This window comes from Podarcis melisellensis (genome assembly GCF_964234715.1).
Source record: "Podarcis melisellensis genome assembly, chromosome: 11".
In the NCBI taxonomy this organism is placed as follows: Eukaryota; Metazoa; Chordata; class Lepidosauria; order Squamata; family Lacertidae; genus Podarcis; species Podarcis melisellensis.
Window position 1 is genome coordinate 44,438,609 of NC_138543.1, and position 23,092 is coordinate 44,461,700.

Here is a 23,092-nt window from a genome sequence, read left to right on the forward strand (position 1 = left end):
TAATCTGTAAGGGAGCCGTTCCTGGGAGCAAGCGCCACGGAGCACAGAGCGCGCCCTGTTGCATCTCCAACTCCCAGGCCAAGAGGCGCCTCTGCGCCTCCTCCAAGGAGCCGGTGCATTTCTCCAGCCTCTCGCTTGGTTTTACAAGGGGTTAAAGACGACGTCAGACGTCGAGCCCCCTAACCCTCCCCCAGCTTCGCATCCCATTTGACAGGCGCGCCCTGCTCTCTCTTTTTTTTCCGGCAGCCTCGCGCCCAGGGGGTTGGGCATCAGCCGCCGCCGCCACCGCCTCCTCTTCTTCTCCTTCTCCAAGGCCGCTGTTCGCCCCGGCTCCTTCCTGCTCGCCTTGCACGCCGCGAAGCGCACGAAGATGGCGGCTCAGAGCCTCCTGGCCCGCTTTGCTCGCTGCCTGCCCGGCTCCGGCACGGCGCAGCTCCTCCGTCGAGCCCCGGCCAAGGTAAGCAAGCGCGCGGCGATGGTTGCAGAGGACCCTTCTGCGGCGGCTTTGTGCGCGCTTACTCGCGAGGAAGCCTTGGCAGCCTCTGCAACTTGGACCGGCTCGCCGGCGCAGCTTGAGCCTTAGCAGGAGATCGGGTTTCGCTCCATGTGATGCAAAAATCCTCCCCTACGAAGGCGCAAGAGCAGGCCATGCTGCTTCTCTCCGCCACCTGCCCCACTTTTCTTTTTTCTTCTGGCCACTGGGCAGCCTTTCGCCCCCTTCTCCCCCTAAACAGCAACGCGTCCCACTGACATTTCCATGCCCTCTTGCTCTCTAATCCGCTCGCCGGCCTCCTGGCTCCCTTCCCTTTGGCCCCTGGCCGGCTCTGAACCGTGGATGAACCTCCTGCTCGCCTTTCCCTTCGTTGCGCGCGAAGGTTTCCTCGCAAAGGCGCAAAGATTCCCCCGCGACGCGCGGCAGAAGGAGCGGCGCGCCTCTCTCCTTGCGCCCCTGGGCTGACCAGGCCGGAGGGGATCCCTACCTGCTGAGCGCGCGTCCTTCAGCGGAACAGAGGCGCCTGTTTGTTTAGCTGACCTTGAGGAAGAAGGAAGGGAGCGAGCTTTGCTTGCAGGCCCGCACTCTGTCCCTTTCTGTCCCCAACCCCAGGGGCCTGGCTGGCTAAATGACTTAGGATAGGAGCAGGCTGGCTGGCGGTAAGACAGGCCTAGCCAGAGGTCTTGCACCTTTCATTAAGGCGTTCCCTTACGCCTCTTGGAAGATGTGGAAACACAGAAACAGGTACGTTCCAAATAGAACTGGTATAGTCAGGTGGGGTCAGGATTTATGTTGGCGGCAGGAGACCCACCTGTCATCACCCTCTGTCTGACTGCCTAGCCGATTGGGAATGAAATGTCTCAACAACAGTTGTTTTAAAATACTTTCTTTTGACCCCAAGTGCTCGGGGGAGGGGGGGGACCCCTGTCAAAATCTTTCTACAATTTCTGCTTTTAGTTAAGTATTTTTATTTATTTTATTTCCTTGGCTACGCCCATGAGTGCGTAGCCAAGGAAATAAGTGTGAATGTTTCTCCCCTCCCTTCTACGCCCTTCAAGGAAAGTCCCCCTAAATAAACTGGAAAAAACCCAAATTTAAAAAGTTTTAAAGAGCCAAATAGCATGCAGAAAGCAGTGAAATTCTAAAGTTTTTGTTGTTTTTTTAGAACGTTTGCTCCCCGGGGCTGATGGGAATTGAAGTCCTAAACATTTGTTTATTTGTTGCATTTATATCCTGCCTTTTCTGCAAGGAGCTCAGGGTGTTGTATGTGTTACTCTCTCCTCATTTAACCCCCCAAAGGGAATCTGGTTTGCCTGGTTGGCAAACGCTAGTCTAGGCCGTGTTTCTGGTCTGGACTGTGCCAGCCCTACCTAGAGACTGAATCTGGTACTTTTTGCATGCAAAACAGTTGCTACCTTTTGAATAAGAAGACAAGCCTGCTGGATCATGCCCATTCAGTCCAGCATCCTCTTCTCACTGACCAGATGCCAATGGGACATGAGCAGAATAAGTGGTATTCAGAGGCCCGATTCCTCTCGCAGCAGAGGCAGAACAAAATATAGCCTTGACTTGTCTAACCAGTGCCAGAATTAGTGGAATGCAGGTAGTTCCCATGCCTAGGGTGCCAAGCCAAGGGGGTGCAAAACCACCACCACAACCCTATATTTATGCTGGTACCTACTGAGAAGATCCATAAGAAAGCAACTATACTAAAGACATTACAGTGGTACCTCTGGTTTCGTACACTTCAGGTTACAGACTCCGCTAACCCAGAAATATTACCTTGGGTTAAGAACTTTGCTTCAGGATGAGAGCAGAAATCGTGTGGCGGCAGCAGGAGGCCCCATTAGCTAAAGTGGTGCTTCAGGTTAAGAACAGTTTCAGGTTAAGAACAGACCTCCAGAACAAATTAAGTTCTTAACCTGAGGTACCACCGTATTGTGAAAATAAGCAATGCGGTGGCAAATTTTGTCCTTGCTCAGGGCACCATATTTATTACCAAAGTCCGCCCCTGGTCTGATCCTCTTCTAAAGCCATCCAACTTGGTGGCTGCCATTGCCTCTTGCGGGAGCAAATTCCATGGCTCTGCTTCTAGTCTCCTGCTTTGGGAAGGAAGACAGGGTGTGTCACTGGGGAGGGAAGCAATAGCATAGGCTTAGCTGTGTTGTGCCATAGACTCAGGCCCTCTGGGCTCTTCTGCTCCTGTCTAGAAGTGCCACAACTTTCAGCTGTCTGCGCTAGAGGTTGGCCATTTCTGTTCTGCAAGTGAGCATGTAATCCTGTGCTGGTCCCTAGCAATCTCTTGTTTATTGGGACGCTGCTTCAGGTGTTCTGCCCTGTTCTAGATTTCCTGACAAGGCAATGGAAACCTTGTAGGCCAGATTTAATGTCACACCAGTAGATTGAACAGAATTCCCCTCCCTCCCTCCCTCCCTCCCTCCCTCCTCATTCTGCTCTTGGAGGATTCCCCAGAGGACGGTTAAGTAGAAGTCCTTCACTGGATGCCACAATTCAGTGTCACCCAGTGTTTTTAACATGCTGGACACAACTTTTCTCAATGTGCATAATATTGGCTCACAAAGTTTCCATATGCAGAAATTTGGACTACTGTACTGCAGTATAAATTGGAGACTAGCTGTAGCTCTGTGTCAAAGGATAAGTGACTTTGACCTAGTCGGCACACTTTGACTGGCTGAGAGATGTGTCCTTGTTGGAGAAAGGGTTGCTTGGGGTTTCTGTTGTTGTGCCAGTGTTGATGAAGCATAGCATGTGACTTTCCATGCTGGGGAGAATTGTTGGCTGGTTCTTCTTAAAGTATCTTGTGCAGAAGGCAGCCAGAAGCTTCTGGTTAAGAAATCCTGAGTGCTCCATTGCTCATTATTTCTGGGGTTTATTAGTAAGGAAAATGAGTTCCTCCCCACTCCTATTTCCTATCCCTGTCTCTGTTTATCTGCTTAATGTATGCTTAATAATTTGTCTACAAATATGGCATAATTTTACATATTTGGTCAGGACAGGAGACATCTCAGATTTTTGTAAATAGGTAAGAAGTAGTTCAGATGTCATAGGATTACATGGAGGATGTGTTGCTATTAATCAAACTTACTCCTAGGTAAATGGGTATACAGTATAGCAGGCACCCCCAAACTCAGCCCTCCAGATGTTTTGGCACTACAGCTCCCATCATCCCTAGCTAACAGGACCAGTGGTCAGGGATGATGGGAATTGTAGTCCCCAAACATCTGGAGGGCCAAGTTTGGGGGTGCCTGCAGTAAAGTATATGCTGTTGGATGGATTTCCCCCTTAAATTGATTTTTGAATTCTGAATTTATTGTTATTCACGTTTTATACTGTATTTTAAGCTGTTTTTTGTTGCATCAATTAAGTGTTTTAAATTTGTTGCTAACCACCCTGAGCCCGGTTTTCTGAACTGGGAAGGGCAGGGTATAAATAAAAATTTATTATTTATGATTATATTACAAAACAGGATTGAACCCTCTGGGCCAACCACTTCTTGCAAGAAAGTAACATGTAGAGCCAAACCAAGCTGGATTAAAGTCCTGCCAATCAGTTGATGTCACCTGCTCATTGGGTGATGATGCTTGATTGACAGGTGACCATGAAAAATGGCTTCAGAGCCCAAAATGGAATCCCTGCTGGGCCAAACTGGCCCATGGATTGGAAGTTCCCCACCTTGCTGTATCAGAATGCATCCTGAGACTACATTTCTAAGATCATTTATTAGGGAGTACTGTATGTTTCATAGAATTCAGTAGAACTTGCTGCTGACTGAATATACTTGCACTGCCAGGTTTATTAAGAGATTTACCTGGCGTTGCCATTTAGAAACACCCACAAGGTGACTGACACGTAGTTGAAATTCCAATAGAAAGGGTTTTCACTACAATAGAATCAACATTTTACTGTGTTGCCCTAGCTATGCCTACTCAGAAGTGCTGTAAGTCCTGTTGAATTGAATGGAGCTTACTTCCAGGTAAGTAGGGTTATGATTGCAGCCTTAGAACCTTGGATAACTTAAGACTTTGTGTTGTTTACTCAGATGGCAAAACATTTTCAAAAATAATGAAGAATTGTAAATAAATTTTAAATAGGAACATAACTCAATTGTATGTCATTTTACAATAAAGTATATTGTTAGTATGACTAGACAGATCCTTGTTTATTTAAAAAATATTTATATATTGTTCTTTATAAGATATACCACATTAGTTTTACTATTTAAAATAAAACACTCAGCCTTGAAGTTTACTGGGTCACCTTGGGCCAGTCACTAACCTGCCCCCCCAGGGTTGTTATTCTATGAGGATAAAATGGGGAGGGGGGGACAAAGTATGACACCTTGAGCTCCTTGGAAGAAAGATAGGATATGAATGGAATTTTTAAAACAAAACAAAACAAAACAAAATAAAATAAAATCCATAAGTATCCATGTCTGCAGAATCAGAATGAAATTTAATGGCTTCAATGGAATTTACTTCCTACAGGATTTTAGCCTGTGATCTATGGCAATTGCTTCTAAGTTAGTCTTTTTAGGATTGGAGCATAAAGTTTCTTAACTCTGATTCTGCAAGTTTGTGAAGCTCAGGCATTTTGTTGAAATCTGAAATATACTCACCCTTGCCCTAGTTGCATGTCTAGAGAAAATATATTTCCTAGGAGTTGCTTAAGATAGTAGTACTGTCTGTTCAGACACTGTTTTCTTTAATTAAAAATGTGGCCAGACATATCGAGGACAGACCCCTAAATGTGGTTTTGGAAATTCAAATTTACAACATGTTTATTGCTTAAGAGTATCTGTATTTGTAATAATACCCTTACTTCCAAGCTGCAAAGAATAAACAAAGAATTTAAATCTTTCCCCTACTGTCCTTCACCTAAATACAGTATTTGCTAAAGTGATTCAGAGCTCATATTATGCAGAACATGGCTGGAACTGCAGATCCTTCTGATGTTTCAGGGTGCATTGCCTGAAAACTTTCAAGCACAGTAGCTAGAAATTTGCCCTTTTAAAAAGGAAGGAAAGCAAGCTAGGATTATTGGGAAATTCAACATCACATTCATTTTATTAGTTGTATGGTTGTATAAAATGGCAGCATACATGTCGTTTTGACCATAGTGACGTACACCCTTCAAATCTAGTGTTACCCATGAGCCTCTAGCATGCATTCTTTGCACTTTTTGATCAGCACAAATTTCTTGTGCATGTCTTTCTAAAAACTGCTGGCGGGATATCCTTTGTTACTGCGAATGAGCACCTAAGGTTGTACCTTGACGCTTTCTCCCCTTTGTTTCTTCTACTCTTTCTAGAGCTGTGGCTGCTATTTTTCAACAAGCAGCCGCCACAACACCCAGTTTTATAATGATCCGGTGGAAGCAGTAAAAGACATACCCAATGGGGCTACGCTCCTCGTTGGTGGTAAGTACTTAGGAATCTACTTGCTCAGTTTTATAAATTGGAAACATTTCTGCTACTCCATGAACATAAATGATAGGCTTTAGATTTTCAGTACTTCAGACAAAACATACCGTATTTTTTGCTCTATAAGACACACATTTCCCCCTCCAAAAATGAAGGGGAAATGTGTTTGCATCTTATGAAGCAAATGCAGGCTCCTTGGCTTCAGCGATAGCAATGCGAAACCTCTGAAGCGCAGTGGGAACGCTCCTGCCGTGCTCTGGAGGCTTCACATTGCTTTCGTTGAAGCCTGGAGAGCGAGAGGGGTCGGTGCGCACCGACCCCTCCCGCTCTACAGGCTCCAAAGATAGCCACCTGAAGCCTCCGGAGCGCAGCGGGAGCTCCCGCTGTGCTCCGGAGGCTTCAGGTTCCTTTTGCTGAAGGGTAGGTGTCCCTTCAGCTAAGGCGCAGCGCCCCTCCAGCTAAGCGGGAGGAGAAATGGAAGGGGCTCCGTTTCTCCTGCCACTTCGCTGAAAGGGCGCTGCGCAGAGAGGGGGAGATTTTTTTTCTTGTTCTCCCCCTCTAAAACAAGGTGCGTCCTATAGAGCGAAAAATATGGTAATACAGCAGTACCTTGGTTCCCAAACTCAATCCATTCTGGAAGTCTGGTTGACTACTAAAACGTTTGCAAACCAAGGCGTGGCTTCTGATTAGCGCCAGAAACAATGCTGACAGCCAAAACGGACATTTGGCTTCCAAAAAACGTTTGCAAACCGGAACACTTACTTCTGGGTTTGCGATGTTCGGGAGCCGATTTGTTCAGGAGCCAAGCCATTCGGGAGCCAAGGTACCACTGTAAAGGATTTCTAGGCAGTTGGTAAAATGGGAGAAAGGCTGTAGGTCAGTGGTAGAACAGCTGGTTTGCATGCAGAAAACCAAGGTTCAAACCCTGGAGAGCCTCTGCCAGTCAGTGCTGGTAATACCATACAGCTTCCTATGTTCCTGTATAATCAGATGTAACCTGATTCCTTTTCCCTTGCATTCTTCTATAGAAGCCTTCTCCAAAATTGGGTCTCCACAAATTGTTGGACTACAATCCTCATCATCCCTAGCCAGATTGGCCAAGGATGATTGGAGGCCAACAACCATCTGGGCACTCAAGGTTGGACAAGGCTGTTCTACAGGTTTGTTTATACTTCCTCTGCATTCAGGGAGCGAGGAGTAGAGCTGGGCTTCCCAGCACCATTCCCAACCTTTGGGTGCCTTGGGGTTCTGCCCCATATGTATTTGGTCAAAGGTCTCGAAGCAACCTCTGCGTACATGGGTTCTCTGCACAACTTGGAATCCCGATTAAACCGGGTTCTGAGTTTGTGGAACGGCTACATGCCTACATGACACCTGTATGTCAACAGAGGCCCTTTTCAGACCTTCTGCCAATTGTGTGAAGGTCATGGGGTGGAGACAGTGGGTGTGGAACTGCTTCCCCTCCGCGCATTCAGTATGCATGTGATTTAGAAGATGAGAAAAAGGGCTTCCATTTTGATTGGACCAGGAAGTTGGGCTTCTGCCTCTGAACAGGAGCTGCTACCATCATTGGCTTCAAGGAACCAGCCTAGGAGACACACCTAGTGCTTTTAGAGCTGCAAAAAACACCTTCGCCTACTCAGACTTATTGTCTTCAGTGGCTTTGTGTATCTATGGGCTTTTCAGGGATGGTGTTAAAATGATGGGGAAGCAAGCATAAAACACTTTTTACGAGTAACGTTTCTAGGGCAGGGTGAGGGCTTCAGAATGCATAGTTCTCACGTCAGGGCATTAAAAATACTTAAAGCTGAGAGCTCTTAAGACTATAAAGGGCTGTGGTTTGGTCTCTGCTGACTTCAGAACTGTACCTTTATCACCAAGAGAATTGCTCTAGAAGTTGAACAGCCCAGGGCAATAGAAAGATAAGTAAAGGAAGCATTGTGTACGCTGTTTTATTGTTGTGGAGGGAGAGTCGTTATATAGGCCAGTAATTTCACAAAGGGGAGACCAGTGCAGAGTTCAGTTAAGAAGGAAACTGTGTTGGTCCTGTCCACCTGTCAAAGTTAGTCCGCAGAGGTGAGGGAGAATTGAACTGCTGCTTTCTGCAGGTTTGAGTGTTTCCACCCATGGTTTCAGGTGCTAGTTGGGTTTTTTGCCGCTTGGCAAACCACATCATTTGATCACAACACTTAGATTTAATAGGATCTGTGTGTTTTGGGTCGGCTTACTAGTGGGCTGAAATTTGTGGTCTCCATTGGCCCTTCCCATTCCCCATATCTTCTGGGTATGCAAACAAAAATGGGGGTTGTGTTGGCTTTGAAGACCATCATAATATGGGAGAGACCCCTTCTTCTGGGTTGGAAGGCAGGGTCTCTGCTTGAGGTGAACGAATGGTTGATGGTGGGTCATTTTTGCAATGGAGATGTTCACTGCTGAATAATTTGTGTTGCATAGGTTTTGGGCTCTGTGGCATCCCTGAGAACCTCATAGGAGCACTGTTGAAGACTGGTGTAAAAGGGATAACCGCTGTCAGTAACAATGCAGGGTACGTGTGCATCTGTTCTTGGAATAGATTTTGTACAAAATCTAATTGGGATTCTCCTTTTGCAACTGGTGATGGACCCCAGCCTGTGTATGTGTGAGGAAGCTCCCTGGTTTCCCTCTGGAGGAACCCACATTTCAAAATAGAAGACTGTTTTGGCATAAAGCGATATATACATTTATACAGTGGTGCCTTGGTTCTCAAATTTAATCCGTTCCGGAAGTCCGTTCCAAAACCAAAGCATTCCAAAACCAAGGCACACTTGGATTAATCCGTTCCAGACTTTTAAAAACAACCCCTAAAACATGAATTTAATATGGATTTTACTATCTAATGAGACCACTGATCCATAAAATGAAAGCAATAAACAATGTACTGCAGTCACACAATCAGTCAGTAGGTAGCTGAACTGGGTTCCACACAGTCGCAAAAACAAAACAAAAAGGGCCGCAAAATAAATAGCAAAAACAGACAGACTTCAGCGTAACACTCAAAACAGAAGTGTGGCACTCAAAATGGAAGCGTAACACTTGAAACGGAGCACATTCATCTTCCAAAAAAAGTTCGCAAACCGGAACACTTACTTCCAGGCTTGCAGTGTTTGGGTTCCAAGTTGTTTGAGTACCAAGGCATTTGACAACCAAGGTACCACTGTAATTAATAATAACTTGAAATGATGAGGCTGGTACTACGCTAAATGCATTACAGTTTATATAAGTGCAATGAGGGCTGAGCTGCCAGTGGCCATGCCTGGTTACATTCACATAAGCAGAGCACCGAGACCTGCATTTTCATTTAAATTAACTTTGTCCCATGTTATCAGTGTTAACGCGTGTTTACAGAACACCAGAGGGATTTGGATTCTTGGTGTAAAAGACCTGAATCTGGTTAAATATTAATTAATAAATAAGGTTTTCCCTGATACTGCTATTTACAGTGTAGCTAAATGATAAGATCATGCTGATATCCTCTATAATCAAAACACTTTTAGTCTTTTTTCATTACCCAATTTGAATGTCATTGCTGGAAACTTGACACAGTACTTGGAATACATGAAATGCTCAAGTTTTTTTGGTGATGCTGAAGAATATATATGCACAAGATATACATATATCTATATATCTATATATCTATAAAGGGACGCGGGTGGCGCTGTGCGTAAAACCTCAGCGCCTAGAGCTTGCCGATCGCATGGTCGGCGGTTTGAATCCCCGCGGCGGGGTGAGCTCCCGTCTTTCGGTCCCAGCTCCTACCCACCTAGCAGTTCGAAAGCACCCTTAAGTGCAAGTAGATAAATAGGTACCGCTTTATAGCGGGAAGGTAAACGGCGTTTCCGTGTGCTGCGCTGGTGCAGGCTCGCCAGAGCAGCTTCGTCACGCTGGCCACATGACCCGGAAGTGTCTCTGGACAGCGCTGGCCCCCAGCCTCTTAAGTGAGATGGGCGCACAACCCTAGAGTCGGACACGACTGGCCCGTACGGGCATGGGTACCTTTACCTTTATATATCTATAGCTATGCATACTGCCCAGATAACTTTTTGTTATGGGACGTCATGCAAATTGTGGAAACAAAGAAAATTATGCTTGTTGCACCCAGTGTTAATCTTCTGCAGTCATTTACATATTCCCCCAGTTGTGTGTCAGATCTATTACTTTTCTTTTGACTTCAGTCATATATTTTCTTAATGCGTGTCAAAAGGGGACAAAGGGTATATGGGGTCATGATGACCAATATTGGCTAAGTTCCTGGGCGACCTATTTTAAATTCTGCATCCCTTGATGCTGGCACCAGTATCAGCATTCCCGAGTGCCTGGCTCAACCAGTTGCTCTGCTGCCCTACGCTACACCTGTGAAGAAGCTCATTGAGGCATTTCCCCAGGGCTTGGGTTTCTGCTTTTTGTATGGGGGTTCTTGTTGTTAATTAAATTTGTATACTGGGTGGCAACTTCTTTGGGCTTGTAGGCACATTTGCAAATGAGTGAAATCAGAAAGCACACGTGCTACAACCACACACACAATCTCTTCTCTCTCTCTTTCTTCTTCTTCTTCTTCTTCTTCTTCTTCTTCTTCTTCTTCTTCTTCTTCTTCTTCTTCTTCTTTTTTCCCCCACCTCCAAAAAATAAGGCTGTATGTTGGTTTGCAGCCTCTTTCTATGCAACACTGGATTGCCTATGGATTTGTTTGCTTTCATTTCATCTCACAACGGCACCCAATTCTCACCTTGAAATAAATGGAAATACATATTCGGAGCAGCCAAACTGGTCCTAAATTATTTTAGCATATTTCACCAGATGTTAACTGTGTTTATTTTTGAACTGACAGTTTCAACGCTACACACTTCAGAACAGCACTTTCTTTTTATAGGGAGAAGGTTACTTCAGCATTCTGGCAGGTCAGACAGTCCCGGTAATAATTCCTAACATACAGAGGCTCTGAATATTCACACACTGTCGACAGGGTTGTTTGCTATTCAGGCGACAAACGAGGAATGGAAACATGGGAGGTTTTCCAACCCTGAAGTCAGCCACTGCATTAGAACAGTCTGTCATGCATGAGAGACAAAAAGATTAACCTTGGCTTGCAGCCCCTATTAGATGTCGTTTAAAATTTATTTATTTATTTATTTATTTGGTTCTTCGAATTACAGTTTTACAATCACATATCCAACATGCAACATAAAAACAAGATTCCAAAGAATCTCCTGGACTTCCCTCCTCCTCTTTGTGGGTCCTATTGTTAGCCATTTCTTCCTGAATCTTTTATAGTAATCCATCTCCATTAAATCCAAAATTCACCATTAAACTACAAGTGTTATTCCAATCCTACTAACAATTTTAACTGTTTACAATGCTTTTTAGATAAGTTATAAATTTCTCCCATTCTTTATTAAAATGTTAGTCTTCCTGATTTCTGATTCTTCCGGTCATTTTTGCCATTTTGGCATAATCCATCAACTTATTCTGCCATTCTTCTCCGGTTGGGACTTTATCGTCTTCCCAGGCCCTATTAGATGTCATTTGCTAGGCCTGTGTTGTGAGTATTGTGACTGACTGCATGATAGCCATAATGTATAACATGAAGGAGGGGACCCCTAAAAACTTGAGGTTTCCTTTTCTGTTGTACTTCTATTTCCTTCACCCTCAGAGTGACCAAGAAACAGAAGCTGTTCTAGGAAAAAGAGAGGACACAAATGAACTGAACTGAGCTGGGGTGGAGAACCATTGGCCATTCAGTTGCGGTTGGCTTTCAACTCCCAAGAGAGCCCCAGCCAGCATGGTGGTAGCCAGGGATGATGGGAGCTGTAGTCCAGCAACACCTGGAAAGCTACTGGGTCCCCATCCTTGGCCGAGAGGAGGGCTTTCCAAACTTGGGTAGAGACAATTGGTTGGACCACAACTCCCATCATCCCTAGCTAGCAGCCAGTGGTCTGGGACGATGGGAACTGTAGTCCAAAAAAACAGCTGGAGACCCAAGTTTGGGAAATCCTGGCCTAGAGCACTGGTCTTCAACTGATGGGTCCAGGATCCACTACTAACCCCACTTGCATCTCAGCAGGAGCACTGCCAGCATGTAAGTACAGTGGTACCTCTGGTTATGAACTTAATTCGTTCTGGAGGTCCATTCCTAACCTGAAATTGTTCTTAACCTGAGGTACCACTTTAGCTAATGAGGCCTCCTGCTGCCGCCATGCTGCCGGTGTGCGATTTCTGTTCTCATCCTGAGGTAAAGTTCTTAACCCGAGGTACTCTTCCGGGTTAGTGGAGTCTGTAACCCGGAGTGTTTGTAACCCAAGGTGTTTGTAACCCGAGGTACCACTGTATTATAAGGCTAGGGCCAGGCGACCTGGGGGCTAAATGTGTCCTCTACCAGACCTTTCCACCTGGCCCTCGGGACTCTCTCTAGGCTGCACCTCTCACCAGCCCTGCTCTGCACCTCCTTTTAAGCGCCCTTTGCCTGGCAGGAATGTGTCCTTGAACTGTGGCGAGGCTTCTTGCTGTATGGAGATATAGGTCTTAAAATACCAGCAACACCCACCGGCTCCCTCTGCATGGCTGGAGTGCACAAAAGTTTGGAGCTGCATCTTTTGCTCCGCCCATTTTTGCCTCTGGCCCCACCTACTCTTGGCACATAGCCCCCAGAAGGTTGTGTGCAAGGGAACATGGCCCTCGGCTAATACTGAACAAAACATGTATTTGTGACCCTACGGCAGCATTGCAGGGAGTTTTAACACCCCTGTTATGTGCAGATGCCAAAGTTACAGCTGCATTGTGTGCTGCAGTAGAATCCACTACAATTATCCTTACTGCTGTTTGCTGCTACAGTGGTACCTCGGGTTACATACGCTTCAGGTTACAGACGCTTCAGGTTACAGACTCCGCTAACCCAGAAATAGTACCTTGGGTTAAGAACTTTGCTTCAGGATGAGAACAGAAATTGTGCTCTGGCGGCATGGTGGCAGTGGGAGGCCCCATTAGCTAAAGTGGTGCTTCAGGTTAAGAACAGTTTGAGGTTAAGAACGGACCTCCTGAACGAATTAAGTACTTAACCCGAGGTACCACTGTATTTCCATAGGTATGCAGTGGTACCTCAGGTTACATATGCTTTAGGTTACAGACTCCGCTAACCCAGAAATAGTGCATCAGGTTAAGAACTTTGCTTCAGGATGAGAACCCGAGGTACCACTGTATCTGAATTAGTGATGCTGAGATCAAAGTAAGTAATGCAGGCTGTTTGCTCTTGCTCCCTGCCTGGGAGTTAAAGTGGTTCATCTCTCTCTCTGCGTGTTTCTGTGGATGGAGGCATGGCTTTGCTTAGGGGCACTGACAACTCTTTAGGAACATGATTCTGTGATCTTATCGGCTTCCATAAGCTCAGCTTTGCAGCATTGTCTAATGACCCCTTCCAGCCCGGTTTCCTATCTGATAATTACTGGACGATAAAGGGAGATGTATTTCCCTGTAGTTCACATCTGGCAGTTTAAAAGCCTTGGGGCAGCATTAAATCCTGCCTATCCTACCCACTCCTGTTCTTGCCATCGTTCGCCAAGTCCATTTCACGATGGCGCTTATGGTGACTTTTATGACTTTATGGCTTGGAGTTAGGCATGCAGGAGCCAGCCTTGCAGGATATTTTGCCAGATGGGCCAGTCCTATAACCTAGGAAGAGCAAGCGAGCAAACTGAAAAATTCCATATAATTATTGAATTCTGAATTACAATGTGTCCTCTATCCAAACTGGTGTCCTAACGCTGAAGAAGATAAGACACTCACAATTTCCATTCCTGGCACCCCCAGATTTAGGGGAATAATGCCAGTTGGTGTACACCATTGTTTCCCAAACTTGGGTCTCCAGCTAATTTTTTTTGAACTACAGTTCCCATCATCCTTGACCACTGGTCCTGCTAGCTAGGGATGATGGGAGTTGTAGTCCAAAAATGGTTGGAGACTCAAGTTTGGGAAACACTGGTATAGACCCAAAGTAAGGAGCCTCAGGACTGGGGTGGGACGGTGGAGAATGTGACCTTCCAGCCCTCCTTATCTGGACCTCAGGACTCTCACCAGGGCACACCTTCTCTTGCAACTTGACACCGCTTACTGTCTTTGCTTCAGCCCCTCCTTGATTTTCTTTGCTTTGAACTCAGATCATGAACTCTTTCTCCTGGGTAGAGGACAGTGAGGGGAGAAACTAGCTTAATGAGAGTGATATTTACATTCATTCTCCACCCGCTGTTGACTCTGGTGCTGCCCATCTCTGGCAAGTGGCCCTTGGAAGGTTGCCAGAAGGGGTAGAAGCAAAAAATGGTCCCCCACTCCTGTTTTCGAACAGCTTTAATTCTCGAATGTTTTGGCTCCTGAATGCTGCAAACCTGGAAGTGAGTGTTCCAGTTTGCGAACTATTTTTGGAAGCCGAACGTCTGACGGGGCTTCTGCGGCTTCTGATTGGCTGTAGGAGCTTCCTGCAGCCAATCAGAAGCCACGCTTTGGTTTCCGAACGTTTTGGAAGTTGAACCGACTTCTGGAAGGGATTCTGTTCGACTTCTGAGGTACGACTGTATAGACAAATGAATGGTCTGTCAGCTTCCTTTTGTTACTGGCAAGATGTAAGCACAAACTGATTGCCTCATGGCTGGTCCAGCTGTGCGATACAATTAGTGCCACCTAGTGATGGGCCTTTGCAATTCTGACACAGAGGCACTTGTGCAGGTTATTACATACAAAACTCAAAGGGTGATGCCAAGTATGGCATATCTATCTTATTCTCCCTTTTGGAAGGCGCGTGCCCCAGGGTGGAATTTTCATGATATTCTGTGGCATTTGTTTTGTTGTAACTGTCGCCCAACAACTTTTTCTGTGCAGGGTAGACAATTTTGGGCTGGGACTCTTACTCCAAACGAAGCAAATCAAGCGCATGGTGTCGTCCTACGTTGGGGAGAACGCAGAGTTTGAGCGGCAGTATTTATCAGGAGAACTGGAGGTTGAGCTTACGCCACAGGTAGAACACCTTTCTTAAGGGGCTAAATATTTTTTTAGAAAATGTGTTTCATTATTTAGCTAATAAATTTATAGACACGCACGCAACACACACATGCACACACACACACACATATATAAACAAAAATGGAGTACTTAAACAAGACACTGAGCAGTGCCATCTAAAAATTAACAACAGGAAATGCCTGAACAAATAAATACATTTTTAACAGGCCTGTAGAACACATCACAGCTCACTCCTCTTGGATTTGGCAGGAGAAGGTTTTACAGAGAATCGCTGCTTTGGAAAGAGACGGCTTCTGCTTTGTCACCAGATGTCAGCCTGCTAGCTGTGGCCATTTAAATATACCTAATAGAGTGAACCTTGGCTTCTTGGCCTGTTCTGGGTGGGGTTAGACTCCCCTGGAAGGAGCAGGTCTGTAGCTTGAGGTTTTTCCTGGATCCAACATTTTCACCAGAGGCTCAAGCGGCCTCAGCTCGGAACATCTGCTTTCAGATCCTGCTGGTTCACCAGCCCCTTTTGGACAGAAATGAGTTGGCCACTGTACTACTCCAGCCTAGATGATTCAATGTGTTTCATGTGGGGCTGCCCTTGAAGAAAACTTGGAACTTCCACCTGGTCCAACACGTGGCTTCCAATGAACTTAAGGGAGCTCCTCTTGGAACTTGCATAGCCCCTGCTCCAAAATAGCTGTGTAGGTTTCCAGTTTATTTCCAGGCCCAACACTAGTGTTTGAAGCCCTGAATGACTAAGGCTTGTGACATGGACCACTTATAAAGACCATCTACAACTCATCGAAGGATTCCATCCAAGGTGTCTCTGAAAAATTTTACACATCACTTGGGAAGACAGGCGAACTATGCCAGTGTACTGGAAGAAGCAAAGATCACCAGTGTTGAAGCAATGATTCTTCAACATCAACTTCGTTGGACTGGTCACGTTGCCTGATTATCGTCTTCCAAAGCAACTACTCTATTCCAAACTTAAAAATAGAAAGCGTAATGCTGGTGGTCAACAAAAGAGGTTTAGAGACTCTCTCAAGGCAAATCTAAAAAAAATGTAGTATAAACACCGACAACTGGGAAACACTGACCTGCTAGCACTCCAGTTGGAGAACAGCCTTTACCAAAGGTGTCATGGGCTTTGAAGACACTCGAACTCAGGATGAAAGGGAGAAATGTGCTAAGAGGAAGGCACGCTTGGCAAACCCTCACCATGATCAACTCCACTCGGAAACCAATGTCCCCACTGTGGAAGGACGTGTGGGTTCAGAATTGACCTCCACAGTCACTTACAGACTCACTGTTAAAACCGTGTTTATGGAAGACAATCTTACTCAGCTACAAGTTATCGCCAAAGAAGAAGGCTTAGGCCATCATATCTGAAAGACCACCTCCTTCCCCACAGACCCTCGTAAGAGTTGAGGTAGACAGAAGGGGCCCCTCTTGGTGTTCCACCACTCTTGGAGGCTCAGAGGACATTCTCCACAGCAGTCCCTTAGCTGTGAAATTCCCTCTCCATAGAGGTGTATTTGGCACTTCCGTTATTTACCTAAGAATCGCAGCATCACAGAAGTGCAGAGATGTCTTTACCCTGGTCTTTGACACCTGAGACACCCCATTCTCTTCACTAATTTGGTTTAAATGGTTCTTCATATTGTATTTTGAAACCTTCTGGCAAAGGGCGGCTAAGAAATCATAAGCTGGGGTAGCTCAGTTAGCAGAGCATGAGACTCTTAATCTCAGGGTTGTGGGCTTGAGCCCCACATTGGGCAAAAGATTCCCACATGGCAGGGGGTTGGACTGGATGACCCTCGTGGTCCCTTCCAATTCTGCGATTCTAAGCCCAAACCTGGAGGCTTTTCCCCAGCTCGGTCTTATTTGTGGGAGTTCTTATGGCTGACAGTTCTAACTGGCTGGACAGAAACGTTACTGCCGCTTCTGGGTCTTTTTGGAAGAGTCAGATGTTCAAAACAAATCATGAGGAAAGTTACAGTAAATAGAGAGCAGATAGTCCATAAGGCACACATTTACCAATAGGTATTGGTATCTTAAAAAGCAGAGACATCACCTTGCCAACATGCATGGAAGTGAGAGCTGGACCATCAAGAAGGCTGACTGCCAAAGAATTGATGCTTTTGAATTATGGTGCTGGAGGAGACTCTTGAGAGTCCCATGGACTGCAAGAAGAACAAACCTCTCCATTCTGAAGGAAATCAGCACTGAGTGCTCACTGGAAGGACAGATCCTGAAGCTGAAACTCCAATACTTTGGCCACCTCATGAGAAGAGAAGACTCCCTGGAAAAGACCCTGATGTTGGGAAAGATGTAGGGCACAAGGAGAAGGGGACGACAGAGGACGAGATGGTTGGACAGTATTCTCGAAGCTACCAGCATGAGTTTGACCAAACTGCGGGAGGCAGTGGAAGACAGAAGTGCCTGGCATGCTCTGGTCCATGGGGTCACGAAGAGTCGGACATGACTAAACAACAACAACAAATTGGGTGGGTAGATAAGAATTGTCAGAGACAGGTTTTTAAAGTACAGATGCTGCCATCTTGTGGATCAAACTTAAGTATGGAATGAATTTATTCAGGCCTTTCTGAGATCAAGCAATTTTTTGAAAGGTTTGCAGGTTTGCTGGCATGTTGAATTTCCTAGCAACAAAAAGTACTGTATCATATCCATAAAATAGGCCACCGTTGCAAAGGTGGAATAAAGCAGGTTCTAGCCAGCAGGTCCTAGAAATTGTCTGTTGCTCTGGCAGGATGTTCTCCCATAAAATAGTTTCATGGACCTTTCTGCCTCTCTCTGTTGTCTTTGGGTGATCAGCTTTCATGTCACCGTAGGGAGGAGTGGTTCTCCAGGCCAGGCAGCAGAGTGCTAAGAGAGCCTGTGACATCAGAGCAGGCCAGCCAATGAGATTCGAAATCTCGAAACCATGTGCACCTTCCGTGAAACCAAATCCCTTGATGAGGGCTGTTCTGCATACTTTTGCATTCAGATGGCAGTACATGCCGTTTGAGGGAAACTGGAGCTGTTTGGTGGACAGCAGGGAGAAGAAGTCAAAGGAGAGAAAGCAGGAGAAGTAGGGAATTTGAGAACAGGATGCTGGACTAGAAGGGCCATTGGCCTGATCCTGCTGGCTCTACTTATGTCCTGAACAACCTGGGAATCTCTCTTGTTATCGGTCTCTGTACTTACCAGTTTCTTTCCTTCTAGGGCACCCTGGCTGAGCGCATTCGAGCAGGAGGAGCGGGTATCCCAGCTTTCTTCACCAGCACGGGGTACGGGACTTTAGTACAAGAAGGAGGGGCTCCGATCAAATACAACACAGACGGTACTGTTGCCCTTGCCAGCGAGCCCAGAGAGGTAAAAGATCATGCCTGTGTGTTTTAATGGTGGAACTTGGGCAGCGGTAGGGGACCATCATTCTTGGGAAGAGAGAGTCCATAACAGACAGACAGAGGGCCTTCTCGGTGGTGGCGCCCGGCCAGTGGAGTGTCCTCCCATCAGATGTCAAGGAAATAAGCAGCTATCTTATTTTTAAAAGACATCTGAAGGCAGCCCTGTTTAGGGATGTTTTTAATATTTAAAGCTGTATTGTTTTTAACACTCGATTGGGAGCCGCCCAGAGTGGCTGGGGAAACTCAGCCAGATGGGCAGGGTATAAATAAATTATTATTATTATTATTAGTATTAAGGTAAAGGTAAAGGTACCCCTGCCCGTACGGGCCAGTCTTGCCAGACTCTGGGGTTGTGCGCCCATCTCACTCAAGAGGCCAGGGGCCAGCGCTGTCCGAAGACACTTCCGGGTCACGTGGCCAGCCTGACATTGCTGCTCTGGCGAGCCAGAGCTGCACACGGAAACACCGTTTACCTTCCCGCTAGAAAGCGGTCCCTATTTATCTACTTGCACCCGAGGGTGCTTTCGAACTGCTAGGTTGGCAGGCGCTGGGACCGAGCAGCGGGAGCGCACCCCGCCGCGGGGATTCGAACCGCCGACCTTTCGATCGGCAAGCCCTAGGCGCTGAGGCTTTAACCCACAGCGCCACCCGCGTCCCGCTATTATTAGTATTATTAGTATTATTAGTATATAATACTAATTATTAGTATTATTAGTATTTTATTAGTATTAAAGCCATGTGAGGCTTTTGACCAGTTAGCATCAACCATGCCCCCATCCCTATTGCTTGGCATTGTGCAAAGGAATAATTTAAAATGCCAACATGGGAAGGAACAGTTTTCAAGATGAATAACTTTTCAAATATTTCCTCCCGCTCCCGACTTCTCACAGGTGAGGGAGTTTGATGGGCGACACTATATTATGGAAAAGTCGATAACGGGGGATTTTGCTCTAGTGAAGGCGTGGAAATCTGATCGCGCCGGGAACATTATCTTCAGGTACAGTATTGCACACAGCGCAAATGTGCTTTTCTCCAAAGCAGCAGTTTTCAAAGGGTTCGCCAGGAAATCTTGGACTTCCTTTGGAAGCTCACCAGAGTATCCTGAACGAGAAGATCAGTCATGTTGGACAAAGCTGACCCGTCAGTGTGCAAATGTTCTTCCCCTGTAATACGCAGCTCCAAGGGGCTTCCCCCCCCCTTGTGTTGGGATACACCTGCAGCTCACATGGGGCACATTATGCTCACTTGTATAATAATTTAAATTTAATTTAAAAGTTGTTTAGACCACTCTTCAAGGTTGGGTTTTTTTGGTTATGTTTAGGTTTTGAGTGTGTTAATGCAGACAGTTTTCACCCAGAGGGACCAGTGGTCTGACTCTGTTTCTTATAACCTGTGAAAAGTGGAGATTTAGGAAACATAAGGATTAAATAGACGGAGAATGAATTTATAATGCTGTAAAAAAACAAATGGGGTAGATCTGAATTTTTTAAAAAAGAAATCTGCATTTCTTGTATCATGCAACTCTAAACACCCAAATTTGGCGACCACAGGGACTTACTTAGCATTTACCATATTTTTCGCTCCATAAGACGCACCTGACGACAAGACGCACCTAGTTTTTAGAGGGGGAATGCAAGAAAAAAATTCTTTAAAGGGAGCGCTGAGCAGAGCCTGTATGCACCCCAGGCTCTGCTCAGCGCTCCCTTTCACAAGCCGCAAGGAGTGTGTGTGTGGCGCTTGCAGGCTTTTCCCCAAGGAGGGAGAAGAGCGCGGCTCTTGGGGGCTTTTCCTCCTGCAAAAGCCAGGGATAGCCCCGCGAAGCCTTCGCAGGGCACGGGGATGAAGGCTCCCCGTGCCCTGCGGAGGCTTCATGCGGCTAAGCCAGAAGCTAGAACAGCTAGAAGGAGTGCTGCGCAGCGCTCCCTCTAGCTGTTCTGGCTTCTGGGATAGCCGCGCAACCTGCATTCGCTCCTTAAGACGCACACACATTTCCCCTTACTTTTTAGGAGGGAAAAAGTTCGTCTTATAGAGCGAAAAATATGGTAATAAAGCAAAGGTGTCCAGGAGGGGGCAGTAGAAGCCCAAACATTTTTTTATGTTGTATGATAAGCTCAGGATAGAGAGAAATATCTAGAAAATAGGATCCTTTGATTCAGTTTTGAGGCTGCTCTACCAAGGCTTAGAGTCTGTGCCTTAGACCATCATTTGAGACACATTATCAGAAAAACTTGACACCTCCTGTATAACTGTGGGATTGACCCCCTGTTTGCTCTGGTCACCAACACCCCCCCGCCCAATTCCCTTCCCCCTCTTCCCCCATGTACAACACATGCAAACAAAGACAGCTCATTTCCAGGAATGGAGAGTTGCTCTTGCACTCAGATCCTCCTTGCTGGTTTCCCATAGCATCTGGTTGGCTACTGTGAGAACAGGATGCTGGACTAGATGGGCCATTGGCCTGATCCTGCAGGCTCTTCTTACGTTTTTATATTCTTAAGCATATGTCAGATTTTTATATAACACCCCCCCCCAAAAAAAAACCCCAACCAGTATTGTGTTTGCCATAGGCCTTGGTTTGCTAGTGGGAATCTTCTGGGTAGAAGGCAGTGAAGTATTTCTGCAGCTAAGTCTTGCTCTTCCCCCATTCAATGGTCAAATAGGGGTCACAAATGATGTGCAATTTGGATTATCTCCTTTCTCCCCTCCACGTTTCAAAATGTGCCCTGATGTGCATCCTGTTGCCCATTTTATTTAGCTGGGAGTAAACACTGCTGAACTCGGTGGAACCTACTTCCCAGTTGACACTTAGAAGGCGTGCATTGCAAAGCCCCTCCCCCCTTTCTTTAAACAGTATCACACATGCACACAAACACACACTGCATGGTAAACAAGCCTGCAATTTTAAATGTGTTCTTAAACATCTGCTAGGTATGCAAAGGTCTATATGTTACCTCCTTACTGCAATCTTCTCCCTAATTCCTTTAAATTTAGGTTGACCCAGTGCTTTCCCTGATATTACAGTAATATAACAGCCTGAATGTGAGCAGAAAATACTCTCCTATCTTTTGCTTTCAGTTAACTTTAGCTTCCCCTTTTCTCTGCCTCAAATAGGAAAACTGCAAGAAACTTTAACCAGCCCATGTGTAAAGCTGCCAGAACAACTGTAGTAGAGGTAAGGTCAAACAATTTGTACTTGTACTTCAAAGCTTGCAAGGACTCCTTACAGATCTTAGCGAATTGCTCAGATGAAGTTGACAGATGCTGTATACATGCATAACTGAAACCAGGCGTGATGTTCTGCTCCAGTTGAAGATGATATGCCTTTACCTGCAGCAGGGATAGAAGAGGGAAGGATTTTAGAGAAGCCCAAATGATGACAAGCTGTGGTATCATTTGTGTGAACGTAAAACCTGAACACCTGTTTCTGGTAGACAACTACGAAAGGCCTAGTGCTCACCTGAGGCCTGCAGGCTGAAGGTGGAGACCCCCAAGATTTAATGTTCCTCAACCAACTAAACCTAAACCTAAACCTAAACCTAAACCTAAACTAAACTTTCATTGCATAGAAAGCAGGGACGATCGCAGTCCTCAGAGTGGTTTAACAGTCTGTCCCTCTTCCCAGGGAACTATGGGAATTGTAGCTCTGTGAGGGGGAATAGGGGTCTCCTCACAACTCTCAGTACCCTCAGCACACTACATTTCCCAGGATTCTTTGAGGGAAGCCATGGCTGTTTTAAAACAGCATCATACCACTTTCAGGTATAGTGCAGATGAGATCTTCAGCAGCTGTATGCTGGCATACCAGTCTTCCCGTGCTTGTGCTTATGAAGCCAAAACTTCACTGACGCTCAAGGGAAGAAGTACCCAGCAGACTTGAAGTAATAATTATACATAGACAGAAAAGCAAAACAGTAGCTAAAATATAACCTAGAGGGTGGGCAAGCAGCCACACAAAAATTAAATGTTGTAGAATACCGACAGACTGAAAAATGGGGAAATTGAGAACTAGGTAGCAGAAGGGAATAGAATAGACTGGGCAGAACAGGCTTATGTGAATATATAGATTATATAGAGAGCTTTATAACCATCTTGTTTTCTGGATAGGTTAGTTCCTGGTTCACACTGAGAAGCTATTTTTTGACTCCCCCCAGACAGCCTGTTTATTGAGCTTTCACTCTGATCTGCTTGTCCAAAACTTACCCAGAGGTTATTTTATTTATAAAATTTGTTTCTCACCCTTTCTCCCAAATGAGCCCAGGGCAGTATATGTCCAATTTTTTTACTTGAGCTTTCAGTCCGATTTGTTTGCAAGGAAGGTTTATGACTGTCAGCATTCATCCTGACGAACTTACATGGTGATGGAGTGTGACTGTGTTGGACACCATGACTGTACACCTTCCCTTTAACCATTCATTCATCTCACCTGTTTCAGTGTGTTTTCTGGTTACTCTCCTGGCCCCAAAAGACACTCTGGTCATGGTGGTGGTGGTTTTTTTTAAAACAGATTTGTTGAGCCAGGTCAAACAGAGCAACTTTGTTCCTGTATTTTTGATTATTATTGTCTGTTTTTCTTTCTTTGTAATTGTTAAACTTTAATAAATATCTTTTAAAAAAAGAAAAAGAAATGAACACTCCAGAGATGTCCGCTGGTGCTTACTTTGCTGTCCTTTTGGCACCAGGCAAAGACCTTTCCATTCTTCTAAGCCTTTTATAGATTCA

General features: G+C 45.6%; 1 protein-coding gene across 1 annotated transcript in view; it reads left to right on the forward strand.

The window, feature by feature from the left end:
* The first annotated feature begins 241 nt into the window (after positions 1 to 241).
* OXCT1 (3-oxoacid CoA-transferase 1) overlaps positions 242 to 23,092 on the forward strand; it is a 53,333-nt gene continuing 30,482 nt past the window's right edge. Inside the window, exons 1-7 of the mRNA XM_081929942.1 lie at positions 242 to 457; positions 5,822 to 5,930; positions 8,388 to 8,478; positions 14,832 to 14,967; positions 18,189 to 18,338; positions 19,264 to 19,370; positions 21,485 to 21,545. Coding sequence (XP_081786068.1) covers positions 371 to 457; positions 5,822 to 5,930; positions 8,388 to 8,478; positions 14,832 to 14,967; positions 18,189 to 18,338; positions 19,264 to 19,370; positions 21,485 to 21,545 — 741 coding nt within the window. The 5' untranslated portion in view covers positions 242 to 370. The remainder of the gene's footprint in view (positions 458 to 5,821; positions 5,931 to 8,387; positions 8,479 to 14,831; positions 14,968 to 18,188; positions 18,339 to 19,263; positions 19,371 to 21,484; positions 21,546 to 23,092) is intronic.